The sequence below is a fragment of the Dendrobates tinctorius genome, unplaced genomic scaffold (genome assembly GCF_039654945.1).
Source record: "Dendrobates tinctorius isolate UK_male_01 unplaced genomic scaffold, ASM3965494v1 ptg000107l, whole genome shotgun sequence".
NCBI classification, from domain to species: Eukaryota; Metazoa; Chordata; class Amphibia; order Anura; family Dendrobatidae; genus Dendrobates; species Dendrobates tinctorius.
The window spans coordinates 22,035,216-22,053,370 of NW_027361775.1; the positions used below are offsets into that span (position 1 = coordinate 22,035,216).

At 42.2% G+C, this 18,155-nt stretch overlaps 2 protein-coding genes across 3 annotated transcripts in view; one reads left to right on the top strand and one right to left on the bottom strand.

Moving 5' to 3' along the window:
• The window catches only part of LOC141100633 (mitochondrial ubiquitin ligase activator of nfkb 1-A-like), a 64,903-nt gene that overhangs the window by 20,568 nt on the left and 26,180 nt on the right, over positions 1-18,155 (top strand). The window contains exon 4 of one of the 2 annotated variants that reach the window (XM_073589238.1): positions 5,788-6,731. The exons of the other annotated variant lie outside the window; for it this stretch is intronic. Coding sequence (XP_073445339.1) covers positions 5,788-6,481 — 694 coding nt within the window. The 3' untranslated portion in view covers positions 6,482-6,731. Of the gene's footprint in view, positions 1-5,787; positions 6,732-18,155 lie in introns of those variants that run through there. 2 annotated transcript variants of the gene reach the window in all.
• LOC141100632 (uncharacterized) lies at positions 12,342-14,119 on the bottom strand. The gene is made up of 3 exons (XM_073589237.1): positions 13,750-14,119; positions 13,517-13,673; positions 12,342-13,394 (listed from the first exon to the last, which is right to left on the bottom strand). Exons 1-3 carry the CDS (start codon positions 13,985-13,987, stop codon positions 12,398-12,400), a joined length of 1,392 nt encoding a protein of 463 aa, XP_073445338.1. The 5' UTR covers positions 13,988-14,119; the 3' UTR covers positions 12,342-12,397.

The following is an 18,155-nucleotide window of genomic DNA, read 5'->3' on the forward strand; positions in this document are numbered from 1 at the left end:
GCCATGTAGTTCTCACACAATACCGCCATGTAGTTCTCACACAATACCGCCATGTAGGTCGCACATAAAACCGCCATGTAGGTCGCACATAAAACCGCCATGTAGGTCGCACATAAAACCGCCATGTAGATCTCATATAATACTGTTATAGTTCTTACAATATTCCACCATATGAATCAAACATAATACCACCATACAGATCACACAATGCTATCATACAGATCACACATAATACTTAGCGGCATCAAGTGTGTTCTATATGGCAGTACTATGTAAAAAAAATATATATGGTGGTATCATGTGTGATCTATAAGACAGCATTATGTTAAAAATATATAAGGCAACCTTACGTGTGGTCCATATTATAGTATTATATATCTGGCTGCATTATATATGTAATAAATATATATGAAGGCATAAGGTGTGGTCTTTATTGGAGTATTATGTAATAAATATATATGGTGGCATTATGTATGACCTATATGGCAGTATTATGTAATAAATATATATGGCGGTATAATTGCTATGTAAAAAATGAGGATGAATGAACTCATGGAGATCAACATCCAACACTGCGGAGACACCATCACTTTTTTCTCAACGCAGTGATGCTAGAGCAATGCCCCCATCCCTTATGGGAAATATGCAAAAACATGTAAATCAAGAGCCGCGGAGACACCATCACATGTTTCTCAACGCAAGCAATGACTAGCTAGGTTTTTCACCGGGAAGGAACAACCACGGGAAGGGCAGTCTCCAATGAAGGAAACCACCTATGCCAAAACATGGTATCCATCCACAGACAGCTGTTTCGGGGTATTGCCCCTCATCAGTGTGGAGTAGGAAACTGGCTAGTAGGAGCAATGCCTAGTGGAAGACTGTGAAAAATGAGGATGATTGAACTCATGGAGATCAACATCCAACACTGCGGAGACACCATCACATGTTTCTCAACGCAGTGATTGTAGAGCAATGCCCCCATCCCTTATGGGAAATATGCAAAAACATGTAAATCAATCAGCCACGGAGACACCATCACATGTTTCTCAACGCAGTGATACTAGAGCAATGCCCCCATCCCTTATGGGAAATATGCAAAAACATGTAAATCAAGAGCCGCGGAGACACCATCACATGTTTCACAAACAGCCCCGAAACAGCTGTCTGTGGATGGATACCATGTTTTGGCATAGGTGGTTTCCTTCATTGGAGACTGCCCTTCCCGTGGTTGTTCCTTCCCGGTGAAAGACCTGGCTAGTCATTGCTTGCGTTGAGAAACATGTGATGGTGTCTCCACGGCTCTTGATTTACATGTAATTGCTATGTAAAGGCAGGAAAGTTGTGAGCTATGCCCTTCTGTGACCCTGACAATTATTGATTTATTTTTTTGGAGGGGGCAATTAGATCTTCTGCTATGTTGCCCTATGATTTGTGTGTACGCCCCTGGGGACAATCCTCACAGCTCATCCTGAAAGACACCAGGCTTGGGGTAGGTGTTAGGTGGCATGGGGTGACTGTCAGTGAGCTTGGGATGGGTGTCAGGGAGCTTGGGGTGACTGTCAGTGAGTTGATTCCTGCTTTGGACTCGAAGCCCACTCTCTGCACGTGCAGAAAAACAAAGCACGCATCACATCCTGCTGTGGAACTACAAGACCCACAAATGCCATACTGAGGATGCTGCACACAGAATGGAAGCACAGTAACAGGAGGACACTGAGCAACTCACAAGTGATCGGCAGCAGCAGTACTGATCTCCAGGACATAAATTACCTCAGCAGCTGCCACCCTGCTGCTGGGATGTATCCAGACATGTGATTCCTGACTACAGAAGCTTGAAAAGATCATAACACCGGAGACTGCTAAGTATGAAGGGCCGGACGTTCCCCATCACTGATTCTATGCACTGTATAGATTCTATACAATGCATAGGAAAAAACAACTCTGTACTTACCTTCCCTCCTCTAAGGCCTCTTTCACACTTCAGTTTTTTGCAATCAGTCACAATCCGCCAGGTTTTGAAAAAAACGGATCCTCAATTTTCTTTTGAGGATCCGTTTTTTTTCCCCATTGACTTCCATTAATGGCGGATTGTGACTGATTGCTGTCCGTTGCATCCATTTTTTTTGAGGATCCGCCAAAAGTTGCTGTCTGTCACCATCCTCAAAGATTTCAAAACGGAGCTTGTAACGTTTTTTTCTCTGGCGGATCCTCCAGACACTCATTTAACCTGAAATTCTTTCTGGGTGCCGGACAAAAAATTCTCCCTCTCCCTCTCCTTCCCGGCCAGCGGTTCCTTTTTCAGGATCCGTCTGAACACGGATCCTGTGCCATCCGTTCACATCAGTTGAGAACGGATCCGCTTGTCTGACTTTTTGGCGGATTTGAACTGATGCAAAAAACTGAAGTGTGAAAGAGGCCTAACCAGGAAGTGCTGCATCGTGTTGAGGGCAGAGCAGTGTGACATCTCCCTGCTGTGCTCTGAACAGGTCGGCAGTGAGGGATGATTACAGCCTGTACTGCATTACTAATTACAAGCTGTAATCATCGCTCCCCACTGCAGATATTCACCTCGGACCCGGCAGCTTCTCAATGGCAGCTCCTGTCAGTGCACACACACTTAGCTCTGTGTGTGATGACAGGGAAAAAATCAAGCCCACAGCATGTGCTGTGAGCTACAACAAGATGGCTATGTTTTCCCACAGCTGTGACCTGGACACCCCAGGGGGGCGTACCCAGGTCACAGCGCAGGAGGAGAGTCCTCAATGTAATAGATGCGGTCAGATTCAGACTGCAGTTTCTTATGCCCATAACTGCTGTAAATGAGGAGTGCAAGTGTCGTGCCCAGACACTTAAACCCACACTAACAAAGATGGCAGCCTCCAGTGGCAAAAGTAAAAGGTAATAAATAAATAAATAAAGTATGAAAGTAGTTCATTTAATTTTGTATTAAAAATAGTCAATAATTATTAATACAAACATTAAAATCACGGCACCTTCCCTTTAAGTGTTCCCTTACATTTTGTTTGGTGATCTGAAACATTTAAGCAAGACAAACACGCAGAAGGATAGGACATCAGGAAGGGGCAAGCACTTTTTCACTCAACTGTATGAAGCTGCTGAGTTTGGGTCAGTAGACCTGTGGCCTGTCCTTGCATCAAACTGATGTGTGAAGGAGGTCTAAAACTACTGCGTGATGCTTATTTCATCACCGACCTTTACAATTTTTATGAAGAGACATCAGAGCGAAACAACATGGTGCATAGATAGTGGCTGGAACTTATAAGAATGCTGCGAATTTACAAAACCAGCGTCTACTTCAATATGTAAATTTAAAGAGAGGTTATGCCATCACTTGCAGATGAATGGAAGACCCACCCTTTTGACCCCACCAAATACTTGAATGTTCCCTAGACAGGGAGCAGCGTCATTCAGAACATATGTCCTGGGAGTCCTAAAAATGTTTGGACAGTCGGTCCATCCAGCAGTAAAGAGGCCATGCGCATCAAATAGCAGTAAATTACGATTACAATGATGCATACACATTTTAGGCTATCTTGGCTTATACAGTAACTTATCCTTGTACAGTGAGAATGGCAAATGAGCAAAAGTTCATAGACAAGTATTTTTTTTAAGTGCAACTAAAATGGAAGCTATAACGGGGCCGATTTTTTTTATTTCAGATGAGTGTATGTGATCCGCTAAAATAAGCTTTTGTTTTTTATTAAATTTTTACCTGATCAATTTTGTTGATGTTGTTCACAATAACTAAAGTGTAATGTCTAAGGTATTTAGTTAAAATAACCAATGTAACATGCCGTGAAATGCGTTAAAAAAAAAAAATTTAAAAAAATTCAAGAAGGTCCTGGATGCCTTTCGTGAGCAATACAATATTACAGGTTATGGGCACTATATTGTGGAGATGGGACGTTGATCGAGGGAAGCTAGTTTAGTGCCCTGTGCTAGGGAGGAATTTTTACCTTTAATGAGCTTCTGCCTCATGAGGCTTTTGCATTCCTCTGTATCAACATGTTAAGTCTGTCAAGTTCAGCCTATAACCTTTGTCTTCTTTCTACCTTAAAGATATGAAACTGTAAAAGTGTTAACATAGTCTTGAACAGCATCTGTTGTTTTCTTTGTTTTTTTCCTTGTTAGACATTGAAGGCATGTTTTTAAGTTAAAATGCCGCAGGTACACTATTGATATACATTTGGTCAGTAGAAACTATGGTAAATCAATGTATGCGTTTTGGATATGGGTTCTCTAGCGTAATGCATCCTTCCTACGTAGCCAATAAAAGTAGTTTGAAAATACATTATTCATTATCTAATCTGATTGGAGTAATATACAAAATATAACTTTTACAATTTATATTAAAAACAAGAACAAAAAACATAATGCAAATAGTTTTTCACACAGCCAGGTAAGTATATAATTCGACACCGCAACAATAATTGCTAGTAATCTGTCACATCAACTAAATTATTACCGGTTTAAAAATTCTCTATTCACAAATTTCTGCCACCAATTAATTGATTAGGAGACTGCATTGTTTTTAATATAAATAAATATTAAACATTATATTTTATATATTACTACAATTGGATTTGATAGTGAATGCAAATTAATAATTGGGGACACTTTCATATTGGTATACTGTGAAATAGTTTGAAAAGACTGTATAATGGCCATGCACATTAGATAGCTGACAGTTTAGCCTACATCCTACAACCCACCCACATCCATGGACATGCAACCATGGATATTCTGGGCAGGCATATGTTCTGAACTTAGAGAGGGGATTAAGCATTGGGTGAGAGAAACCCACCCACTCTCCCCCATAAACATTAGTTTGTCATCTGGACTCACCAAAACAGGCAGGTGAGGCTAACATTCTTATATGAATTACACATTTACGAGCACAAGAGGCTCCAGTGTCAGTGTTTTTGGCAATTTGGCCTTGATACAGAGATGGTCACCAAGTAATCATTTACTTATCTGTCTGTTTAATAAAGTTAGGTACCATGTGAACATTGATGTGGATGGTGACTCTGACTAGGATGAACTTCCATAGTGTTAAGACCCCGTTACACATAACGATGTCCCAGTGATCCCACCAACTATCCGACATGGATGGGATCACTGGGACATCGTTAGGCTGATCGCTGGTGAGCTGTCACATAGACAGCCCCTCCAGCGATCAGGACCAGCGAGCAAGCTGGTTTCTAATGTAAACATCGGGTATCCAGGAGCCGCGACTCTTGGATACCCGCTGTTTACCTTGGAAACTGTCGTACAAGCTGGTTTCCAAGGTTTACATTGGGTATCTAAGAACCGCGCGGCTCCTGGATACCCGCTGTTTACATTAGAAACCAGCGTCCAGCATCGCTGATCACTGGTCTCTCGCTGCCACACGCAGCGATGCGTTCTGGCCAGCGGGAGACCAGCGATCAAAAATTGGCCCAAGCCGATAGAGCACGATCAAGCGGTACCCGGCAGGGGGGCCGGTCGCTGATCCCCGTCACACACAGCGATCTCGCTGGAGAGATCACTGATGCGTCACAAAATCAGCGCTCTCGCTACCGAGATCGCTGTGTGTGACGGGGCCTTTAGAAGAGAGTTTTACATTGGAGAAGTCATTTCTTCTACTCTGTCAACTATATCAAGCCCAAAGGTGAGAAATATCTTGGTATGAAAAATATGCAGCAGTCCTTTTTTCACAATTCCATATATGTACAGTATATTTAATATGATTGGTTATTTATTGGGTTTTGTGCCATGTTTCCACAGGAGTGAATGCACGCGAGTACTTTTCACAACTGTGAGGTCGGTTCCCTTCCATTTGCATCCTCTGGAGGACGGTGATGGGTCTGTACTTGTATGTGATCCATTGAATGCATCTGGTCTGACTTTGGAAACAGTTTATGAGCGGTTTCACACTGCGTCACTGAGCCTTGGTGAGCTCCTGGGACATTACCTGAGTGGAGAAAAGCCCACTGGCTTGTTAGAAACGGAGGACATCCTTCCAGTGGGAGCCGTACTTACTGGACTAGGAAAACTTGTATTAAGCAAAGAAGGGGTAATTGCTTTACAGCCTCCAGAAAAAGGATGTGAATATTTCTTATCCCTTGGGGGATATGAGGATATATTACATGAACAAGAATCCATAGCATCTCTTTGGAGAGAAGGGGCTTTATTTTGCGGAGCTCTGGGGGCTCTTCTCCTCTGCATTGCATTGTATCGGGCCTACCAAAGACATCAAGAGAAAAACAGAAAAAAGGATGACATGCAATTGGATTCTCACTTACCTGAAAATGAGACCTCACCTGAAAGGCTATGTGTAATCTGCATTTCAAGATTACGGGATTGTGTAATCTTGACTTGTGGACATGTGTGCTGCTGCTTTCTGTGTTACCAGGCTCTGCCAAATCAGCTGTGCCCGATTTGTAGGTCTCCAATACAAAGGGTAGTACCTCTGTACTAAAATCAAACCGGGCAGATCCACTACAGAGTTTGAGGTGAGCTAAATTGTTTCTGAAAAAGAGGCCCCAAAGTTATCCAGGTCTTTAGAAATGACTGGTGTAGATCATTGAAGATGATAGAAGCATTTTCTCTGACCCTTTTTGTTGAAAAGGAAATTCAGTAGGATAACATAATTCAGGAATGATTAAGGGAATGTTTTTTTGTGTTTTTTTTTGTTTTAATAAAAAGCATAAAAAATTCTCTGCGCAAAATGGAATAGGTGTGACTATATTATATGATCATTGGCGTTGTATACGGCAGCATATGCTGCATATTCACTGATTGCAGAAAGTTTAGGGCTCAGACGCATTGGGCCATATTGATCAAGCTAAATGTGCCAGGTTTCTGGTGCAATTTGTACAAAAAAACCTATTTTAATGACTTGCACCATATTATTGATGTGCTTTAGATTCTATTTATGACTTGTCCTGCTAGTTGGTATGAGGTTGCTGGAACAGGGGTGTGGCTTAATATGCAACTGATGTTGCTAAAAATTGTTGCGCACATTTCTAGCATAAAGTAGTAGGTTTTAAATTTGGCTACACAGTATTAAAATTAGACAGATTTATCAAACAGCATGAACTGCTGATAAATTTGGCATATTTTAAGATTTTCTAGTCTAAGGGTCCCGTTACACATAGCGACGCTCCAGTGATCCCAACAACAATACGACCTGATCGCTGGTGCGTCGCTAAATGGTCGCTAGTAAGCTGTCAAACAGACAGATCTCTTCAACGACGCAGCAACGATGCTGTGATCCGTATAACGATCTCGGCAGTCATTGGGACCTTGTCACACAGCAGCTATTCTGACGACTCAGACCTCGATAGGCGTGCTTCAGGGTTGCCTTATCCACGCCCCTCTGCTCCGAATGGTGGCCACTACTGCGCTATCACTACGCGGTTTGCTTCAGTGTCCTTGTATGAGTCGCTAGTGCGCTATTTACTCGTGGATCCACAGTCCCTGACACGTGGACACACGATTATTATAACTGAACATGTTAAATGTTTTGATTGCATATAATTGATAGCTGTCCTATAAAAGGAAATGCTACAAAGATCCTAATTTGAGACCACCAATCGGAGCGGAGGGGGCGTTGAAAAGACAAAGCAAAATCACGCCTGTGTCCCTGAGTTCTGAGTCGCCAATGAGGTTGCTCGTTGTTATGGCAGCAAACACAGCGATGCACGCTGGCCAGCGGGACACCAACGGTCAAAAAATGGGACAGGACATTCGCGCACGATCAGCGATATTGAGCGGGGGACCGGTCGCCGCTATGTGTCACACGTAGCGAGTTCGCTGTTGCGTCACAAAACCTGTGACGTTTCAGCGATCTCGCTAACTATCTCGCTTTGTGTGAAGTACCCCTAAGTTTGCATGGTATAAGAATTAGCGTGTTGTTAAATATGCCCCAATGTGCACAAATTAGAAGGTTTGATTTAATGTTTCAGTGCGAATGCTCTGTTCCCACCAGAAATTTAGTTTTGATTTTTTTTTCTGTCGCCCTGTAGATCGTTCTCTGCTGTCTTATTTTAATCCATAAAAATGAAATGAAACTGTGACCGATTTAATTATAAGTCAATAGGATTGTGGAGGATCTGTATTAAATCTCAATCAGCCATAGCTAGATGTAGTCTGTCCTCAAATACAGGATGTGTGGTTCTGTTGCTTGAAGTCTCCCCTTACTTTTAACCCTTTACTGACCTATGATGTCGCTCCCTAACTTTGTTGAGGGCTGGGACCTCTGCCTTCGGTTGGTAACTTGTTAATTGTCCCTGTCAATCTTTATGGCTTTCATAGGACACCGTGATTTTTGCGGTACACAGCAGTACTGTATTTAGTACAAGCGATCTTTCAAATGAAAAGTGGAAATAAAAAAATTTTGGAATCGCCCTTTTCTATTAAAAATACATTTTAAATATACATATGGGGTATTCACGTCCGTAAAAGTCAGAACTATCAATATATAAAATTTGATGAATTAATTGGGAAATGCAAAGATGGAAAAATATTATTCCTGAATTTACTTTTTCATTTACTGCAACACCACAAAAAAAAAAAGCTATAAGCTTTCAAAATGTTATCTACCCCTAAAGGGCCTGTCATACTAAGCGATATCGCTATAACGTCACTGGTTTTGTGACGTAGCAGCGATATTGCTAGCAATATCGCTTTGTGTGATACTTACGTCCGACCGGCTCCCCCGCTGCTCATCGCTGGTCGCGCGAGAACGTCCTGGACTGTTTCTCGTCGTCAGCTTCCTGCTGTGGAGACGAGCGACGCGTGGACGCGGGCGGGAAGACGTCAGGATCGCCTCGTCTGACAGGTAAGTAGCGACCCCCGACCCCTGCTATGTCGCTGGTGAGATCTGCCTGTTTGGCAGCTCACTAGCGGCCACTTAGCGATGTACCAGCGATCCTGACCGCGTCATATCGCTGGTGCATCGCTAAGTGTGTCAGTACCTTTAGGCTGTGTTCAGATGTTGCATTTTTGCCGCAGTTTTGTTAAAACCTGAAGCAATCCTGATGCCAGCTAAGTGAATGAGAAACTTGAAGTGTCATGAGCACATTGAGTAATTTTTGACTTGCAGCATGTCAATTCTCTGCTTTTTTTTGCCCTGTGTTTTTCACCATTGACTTCATTCAAATCGGGCAAAAAAAGCAGGCAGAAATGCGCATTTTTGCGATTTTTCCTGCCAAGAGCTGCAGAAATGGTGCAGAAATTTTATTCAACATATGCACATAACACTAAGGCTATCAATACGAATGTTAACTTGCCTGTGAAAAGAAAACAAAATGCCCTCACACAGTACCATTGATCAAGAAATGAAATAGTTATGGAACTCTGAAAATGGCACACAAGCAAATTATTTATTTTATTAATTTTGGATTTTGCGTGCATGTTTGTTGTTTGTCATCAAACTCACCTGGAGAATATTACCAGGTTATTTTTACCACATAATGATAGCTGTATAAACAAACCCCCCAAAAAATTGCATTTTGTGTCACAAGTTTGATGCACTGTTTCCTAATACATTATATGACATGATAAAATGGATGATATTATACAAAAGTACAACTCGTCCTGTAAAGAACAAGCCCTCATTTGGCTATATTGCGAAAAACAGTTATAGCTCTTGTAAGAATGGGAGGAAAAAAACAATCGCCCTGTTGAAAGTGGGTTAAAAGTACAACTTGTCCAGCAAAAAAAAACTCCACACAACTGTTATGCAGAACAAAAAAAACTGGTCTTAACAAAAAAAAGATGAAAAAAAATCATGTTTTGGTCACTATTTTCCAAGTGTTCGAAGGCAGCAAAATAAATAAAATGAATTGAATGTTTTTTTAATTGTTAATTTGCACAAAAATTTAAATTACGGTACCTCATTATCTGACTAATGAAAATAATCATTCTTAAAATATATAAGCACTCCTTTGCCAGAAAAAAATATTACATTTATGGCTATCATAAACAAATTACCGTACTTTTTTTTTCCCCAGCGTGTTTATTTTATAAAAGTAGTAAAACCTAAAACTATAAAAAATTTGGTATCGCTGTAATTGCTTATCCATAGAATAAAGTTTAGCACTTTATTTGTTGCATAAAATTGAAAATATCAAAAATATCAGACAGCAGTATTTGTATTTTTTTCCTATTTCAAACCTTGCAGAGTTAGGCTACTTTCACACATCAGTTTTTGTGCATCAGGCGCGATGCGGCGCCGTGCCGCATTGCCGGATCCGGCATAACATGTGAAAAAACTGATGCACCGGTTCCGGTTTTTTACCGGATCCGGTCAACGGATTATGCCGGATCCGGTGCATCAGTTTTTATCAGTTTTTCCATCCGTTTTGTCCGTTTTTTTGCCGGATCCGGTTTTTAAAAAAACGCCCAAAAGCCACCATTGGCTACTATAAATCCTATATATACCTTGGTATACACCCTGTTGAGAGGTTGTTGTTTTGGAGCAAGATGGAAGCCATTATTGGGAACATCGCTCAAGCTTACATTGATTTCACTTTTGAGGCCAATTCTTTGGCAGCAATTGTCATGGCGAAGGAGCGACAAAGGCAGCGTATCATGCGTCTGCGCCGACGTCGTTTCTGGATTCACCCTATAACTGCACAGAGGCTGACACTGGGAGTGTTTGCAACGTTATATCTGTCGTTGCGAGGAAATCCAGAGAAGTTTTTTCAGTATACGAGGATGAAAGTGGAAACTTTTGATTTTTTGCTGGCCAGGGTTGGAGAACTGATCCGGAGACGTGACACCTACTGCCGCTTCTCCATCTCACCACCGGAGCGTTTGATGGTCACTCTCCGGTAAGCAATTGTTATTCTTTGTCCTTCAAAGCAGACTTCAGTATACTGGAAATGTGTCTCCTCCTGTTGTTGCAGTTATTTTGCATTAATTATTTTTTTAACTTTTCCCACAGATTCCTTGCAACAGGCGAATCGCTTTCGTCGCTACAGTACCAGTATAGGATTGGGATTTCAACATTATCAGGTATCATCAAGTATACATGCCGCGCATTGTGGGACAGTCTACATGAAGAGTTTATCCCACAACAGAGAGGTGGCTCGAAATATCTGACCAATTTTACAGCATCTGTCAGTTTCCGAATTGCCTGGGTGCAGTTGATGGCAAGCACATCAGGATCACTAAACCAGCAGGATCGGGATCTGAGTTTTTTAATTATAAAAAATATTTCTCAATAGTCCTGATGGCGATTGCAGACGCCAAGTACAAATTCATTGCGGTGGATATTGGGGCCTATGGACGCTCCAATGACTCACAAGTTTTTAAAATTTCAGCAATGGGACGTAATTTGTACGGAAACACATTCCAATTCCCACCTCCAAGACCGCTTCCTCAAACTTCTGGGCCACCACTGCCATTTGTCTGCGTAGGTGATGAAGCGTTTCAGCTGTCAGAACACCTGCTGAAGCCGTACGCAAGCAGAGACTTGACACCAACAAAAAGAGTGTTCAACTATCGCCTGACACGAGCACGGCGGATGGTGGAGTGTTCGTTTGGAACTCTTACCGCTAAATGGAGAGTACTGTTGACCGCAATTAACTTGAAAACAGAAAATGTGGATGAGGTGGTAAAAGCATGTGTTGTGCTACACAATTTGGTTATTAGTAAGGAACAGATTGCCATCGAAGACAATGATGTTGAAACCACATTGCATGATTATCGCAGTGTTAATGTGCGAAGTACTCTAGCAGTGTCCAGAATGAGGGACACATTTGCCGAGTACTTTATGTCACCTGAAGGTAGAGTTGAATGGCAGGATGACATGGTTTGAGATGTTAAAACCAATTTTTAACCTTGTTGTACCAAACCATTTCTGTGGTTTAAGTTACTGTACCCTTCAATTTTGGTAAAGTATTAGTACCTTTGTATCAGTATTCTATATTGTTTTACTACCTATTTTTTGTACCAAAATATTCCCATTTTTTAAATTCCTGACAAAGCTCTTTTAAAATTGAACAAAAATTATCATTTAGTTAAAAACTTTCTACTAAATCATGTAGTGTGGTGTGTAGAAAATAATATAGGGGCTATAAAGCGGTATCCAAGGACCTTCCACAGTACTGCCCACCAGCAGGCCTCCCCCCACCGCCACACACGTACGTTACTCATACATGTTCTTGTACACACACTCCCATACATTCACATACTCACACACACCTACTCTCACACAATCACTCACACTCATTGAGTTTTATACATCGACATGTTATATTAACAGTAAAACAAACAAAAACATTTGACAGACTGAAAAATTTTTTTTATTTTTATCAGCTTTAGCTGGAATTTTTTCTTTTATATTTTTGTAATAAAACTTTTTTATTGGTAACAACAAAACACATTAAAGATTGGTGTAATGTGTAGTTGAAATAGTATTGGAGGGGCTCTCAGTTTGGACCACTTCAACAGGGGTGTTGTGGGAGGATGTAGTTTGTGAGGGGTCAGATAGCAAAGGACAAGGTATAGGAATGGAGAAAGAAGGTGAAGGGGTGGATAAAGCTGATGAAGGGGTGGAGAAAACAATAGACGGGGGGAAAACTAAACTGTGGGTGAAGGACGCTTGAATTTGGGATGTGGAAGGAGACTGGATGTATTGGGAAGGGAGTGTAGGTTGGGAAGGGAGTGTAGGTTGGGAAGGGAGTGTAGGCACGGATGCAGTTGGGAACTGGTACAGGGAAGCAGAATGGAAAGGGGCAGGAGGTTGGTACTGGGTAAAATGGTATGGTACAGGAGGGGTAGGAAGGACCGGGCCTGGAGCAACTACTGGGACTGTTGGAGGGGCTGCTGATGTCACCTGTGCTAAGGCCACCTGGCAGGCTTGCATTACATGTAGCTTCTGTTCAGGAGTTAGGTTGTCCAGCCGCTCAATCACAGCTTTGAAAAAAGAATGATGCGGCGCTTTATTTGCATCTAGATGCATCCTTTCAACACGCGTGCCTAAATCAAGCACCTCTCTAGTAACAAGATTGAACCCAGCAGACATTTGCTGGGTCATGACTTTCATAGTGTTTTGAAAGGATGCATGTAGATTCATAAACTCTGCAGCCAACTGCTTTTCCTGACCCCGCTGACGCAGCCGCCCAGAACTCAAAGGTGTTCTATAGAGGGCAGCTGTGTCAGAGGGGTGAGGTAAAGGAAAGCCTACCTCGTCAACAGCAGCTTCATGTAATGAAGCCTGCACAGATGCTCCAGCAGAGGTGGATGGGGCTGAGGGATCACACACAAGGGAAGGCAGGGAGGGTGCAGAGGGGTTGGGTATGTTGTGGTCCATGGTGACGGCCTCCTGGGGGATCGCTCCAGAAGGGTTCAATGCAGGCTCCCGCGTGCTGCTGAAGGTGCTGTTGAAAAAAGTAGAAAAAAATAGACATTAATATCATGATATTCATTAGCCCTGGCTGCCAAAAAAAAGATTACACATTTGACCATTTTTTATTTAGTCACTTCTGGTAGGAATGTTTACCTTCTTGTCACCATAGTTGATTTCAGGAATGACAGGGCCTCAGAATACTTATAGCGGCTCCTGCGTCCTCTTGATCCGCTGGGAGCCTGCATCTCTTTGTTGAACTCCTTCTTGAAGCGATCCCGCATTGACCGCCACCGCAACTGAACTCTTTCCCCTGAAAATTGAAAACACAAAATGATTAGGATCAAGCACAATACATCCGGAAACATTACTGAAATGTGAATACTTACGCTGTTCTTTCTGTGCCCGAGAATGGAGTTCCTCCCAGTTAGATAGCACAGCCTGGCACACTTCCTCCCAGAGTCGTCTAGTAACACAAGCATCTGCATGGAAGCGGTCCGCCATATTCCAGAGCGGCTCACGATCTCTCACCATATCAATCAAGAGGTCCACATCAATAGCCACATCCTCACTGTCGGAATCGTGAGCACGCTGTGAAGCCTGTTTAAAGACAAAAAAGGTAAACATAACAATCACAGCATTATGTACAAACCTTATAAAAGTCCTAAAAAAAAAAATCCTTACTCTATGGCGACCGCCCCGGCGTGGTTGCCAACGACTCTGGGAGGCACTTTGAGGAACTCTCGGACGAGCCACAGATTCAGAAGCCTATAATGAAAAAAAAAAGAAGAAAAGGAAAATTAAATGCTGTTATGTGGATCTTGTTTTTAGGTCCAGTGATGTGTAAGAACATGTTTTAGTGCAATTAATGCAAAGATACTTACATGCGGGGAGCCCACTCCAGGCATTTCTCCGCTACGTCCGTCTCCTTCTGAGAGACCCTCTGGTTCAGCTTCCTATTAAACAAGAATGCATATATAGGGTTATGTGTACCAAGAATGTTCTGGCAATAATAAAAAAAAAAAAAATACCTCATTTCGCTGGCGATGTGAGGGAGGGCTCCCAGAAGAAGACATGTCTGGCTGAAATTCTGTAATGAAAACAATTGTTACCTACAACACTAACCATATTCAAAGCTTTCAGGCCTGTATACTTACAATTTGGGTTGCAAATTAGGATTTTGCAGTAGTGTCCTGGGCAAGTTCCTGCATGAAAAAAAGCACGATGTAGTTTAGATTTGTGCTGTGTGCAACATTTATTTTTACAATCAAACAAAACAACAAAAATAGTAAAAAATAAGATTTTTTGAATTCCACTCTCACCATGCTATAAAATGCAGCTTGGACAACAAACCATCGCAAAATTACTATGTATATACTCGTGTATAAGCCGCACCGGCCCAAAAATTGGGAACACATAAGCCCAGTGTGTAACCCATACACTATGGCCCCATATGCTGTTCCATAGAATATGCCCCCATATGCCAAAAAAAAAAAAAAAACCTATTGTGGGTCCATCGCCCCTGTCTGCCACTTCTTGTGTCAGTGACTGTTCATCCAGCAGAGGGGGACACGCACTTCTCACATCAACGCACCCACTGAGGATGCAGCAGAGACCGCAGTGAGCAGCAATGGACCCAGGAAAGGTGGATATCACTATGCTTGCAACGCACAGATTCAGGAATGGTAACGTTACCACTGAAGACAGGAAGGGAGACAGTGGAGAAGCAAGCAAGGCTACAGATATGACAGCAGGATGATCTGTGACACCCCTGCTCCCCCTCTGACCCACAGGGAGATGACCCGTGTATAAGCCAAGAGGGGGACTTTTAGCACCAAAAATGAGCCTAACATCTTGGCGTATACACGAGTATATACAGGACCTCCCCCTACAGTATTTACACATAAATTCACACACCCACCCACACAAACTACTTCACACTGTCCTTCATAATTAGAATCCCCCCCACACTGATGACCACACCTGAAACTTTTTAAAAACAATAGTACAATGTATGAACAACATACATGTGTGTGTGTGTATATATACATATACATGCTGGGCAGGCAGCAGCAGGTACAGCATGGGACTCCAGCGTGGTGGCTAGCAGTGACAGCAGTGATGGGGGTTCTGCGGCAGAGGGTTCAAGTGGCGGTTGTGGGGGTCATAGTGGTGACAAGTTTATCTGGGAAGGCGGCAAGACAGTCGCTGGCTGTGACGGGGATGGGTGCGCAGGTATCGGCAGTCACACAGACAAAACGAAAACCTATGCTTGCAAGAAAATTTTTATACTCACACTCAAACTCCTGCTCGCTGGAGGTCCAATAGTGGATGGCTGTCAAAAATCCAGTTGGTTGCTGGATGTCTGTCTGGCTGGTGTATATGTGGCAGAATCTAGTGGCTGTGTGTGTCTCCAGTAGCTCTTTCTCCTCTGTATTAAGGGTGATTAATGCCCTCTCTCTACCCTTCCTATAGGGTGGGTGGAGATTGGCAGGTGTTTTTCCCCAAATTTGATACTTTTTGGAGCATGCTCAGTGCAAAAAACGGATCCGGCGCCGGAATCAGGCAAAAACCGGATGCCGCCGGATCCGGCGAACATAGACTACCATTATTAAAAAAAAACGTATGTCGCCGGATCCGGTGTCTCCCGGTTTTTTACCGCAGACAAAAAACGTTACATGTAACGTTTTTTCCAGACGCCGGACCGGCTGTTTTTGCCGGATCCAGCAAAAACCGGATACGCCGCATAGGCATCCGGCGCAATGCGGCAATAATAAAACTCTATGGGGAAAAAACCGGATCCGGTGGCAACAGGCGCCGGATCCGGTTTTCACACTTTTCGCCGCATCGCGCCTGATGCACAAAAACTGATGTGTGAAAGTAGCCTTAATAAGTTATGTATTAGTCTGCCTGTATGACAAAGTGGTGTCTCTGACAATTACAACTCATCCTGCTAAATACAAGCCCTCATACAGCTATGGATACAAAAAAATTAAAATGTTATGGCTCCTGGAATTTAACAAAACAAAAATTAAGAAAAAATAGAATTTAATGAGGGGTTAATAATTTGGGCTGAATAGGCCTTAGGCCTGGTTAACTTCCCGTTTTTGCCACATGTCAGTGGCTCCTTCAAGACCTCTGCCCATAGCCCTGAAAACTGGGATTAAGGCGAATTCATTGATGGGGCCATTGACTTTATTGAAACCAACTTAGTCACTTTGTGCTCTCTGACCTCCTTTTTGGCAATCTGCGTCTTTTTTTTTTTTTTTTAGGTGGGCACAAAAGCGCAGTCGTCCATGTTTTTGTGGCCAGCGCACAAAGGTGGTCACTGCCGAAAAAGAGGTCCGAGCACAAACTGACTCTGCTTCTTTAACCCCTTCATTACCTTACAATTTTCCCGTCTTGCACTTCAGGTTTTTTTTCCTCGCCTTATTCCAAAAACTCTAATTTTTTTTTTTATTTTTCTGCCTCCACAGACGTAATAGGGCTTGTTTTTTTTTGTGGGACGAGTTGATCTTTTGAATGACACTTTACATTTTATCATGTAATACACTGGAAAAGCAGGAAAAAAAATTACAAGTGCGTTGAAATTGCAAAAAAAAAAAAAAAATGCAATTTCACAATTTATTTTTTGGGTTTTATTTATTTACCATGTTCACAATGTGGTACAACTGACCTGGAAATATGATTCCCCAGGACGGTAAAATTATGCAGATGCCAAACCTTGATAGTTTGTTGTTTTTTTTTTTTGTTGTTGTTAATTCTTTTTATTTTTAATGGGGTGAGGGTGATTTGAACTTTGTTTTAACTTTTCTCTAATCTTCCCCTTAGGAGACTTGAAACTGTGATCAGTTGAACTCCTGTGCTATACATAGCGGCCTTCAGATTAAATCAGTTGTCATGTGCGGGGGGGGGGGGGGGGAAGATAAGGGCTCGGGGTGCGATCCCACATCAAAGGTAGTAAGTCTACATCAAAGTTCATGATGGCCCTGTTGATGGATCTACCTGAATCCTATTTTTCAGGACTTCGGACGGTACCCTTGACAGAGCCACTAATGTGTATCAAAAATGTGATATGAGCACAGCATTTTTTGGCAGTGTTGTTTTGGTGTGAATATAAATTACTATGTAATTGTTTGCAGCATAAATATTGAAAGCAATATTAATATATTTTAATTGACTGATGTTTTAAACCAAATACCCTATTTGAATTATCCTGGTTATGAGCTTGTTCATGTCCAATGTGTCTGGTTTTTTTGTTTTTGCTTTTTTTTTTTTTAAAGAAAAAAATAAACTGTATGTTGGCAAAATTGTGTTGTCTTTTTATTTACTTTTTTGTGGCGATAAATGTGTGTAGGTAGAGTGCTCAGCGTAAATAAGTACACCCCTTTTGAAAAATAGAATTTTAATCCAATATCTTACTGAATACAAGAACAATCTCCAAAATGTTGACAAAACATGGGTTTCCTAGAACAGTGGTTGGCTGCAGGCCTCATGTGATATAACGTCATGGAAGATGCGGCACTGCAGTCTCTGGAACTGTCCTGGCACTGCAGGTGAGTATATAAGGTGTTTTTACTGTACATGGGTGTGATGAACCCTCACTGCGCCACCTCGTCTGATGTCGCTAATACATCAAAAGGATCACATACTGTAGTATGGTGTTCCCGCACCCCTAGGGGGATGCATTAGGTCATCTTAGTACAGGTTTACACAGACACCCTCTGTCCACACAGGCCCAGGGAGGAATGGGGTGTGAGAGGATGTGGGCCACGCAGTCAATGACATGGCACCA

Excerpts from the sequence above, each read along its gene's own strand:
- LOC141100632 (XM_073589237.1), bottom strand. The coding sequence starts at position 13,987 with ATGTTTACCTTTTTTGTCTTTAAACAGGCTTCACAGCGTGCTCACGAT. Across the intron at positions 13,674-13,749 it reads TCGGGCACAGAAAGAACAGC|GGGAAAGAGTTCAGTTGCGG; the intron begins GTAAGTATTCAC and ends TTCAATTTTCAG. Across the intron at positions 13,395-13,516 it reads TCAACTATGGTGACAAGAAG|CACCTTCAGCAGCACGCGGG; the intron begins GTAAACATTCCT and ends TTTTTTCAACAG.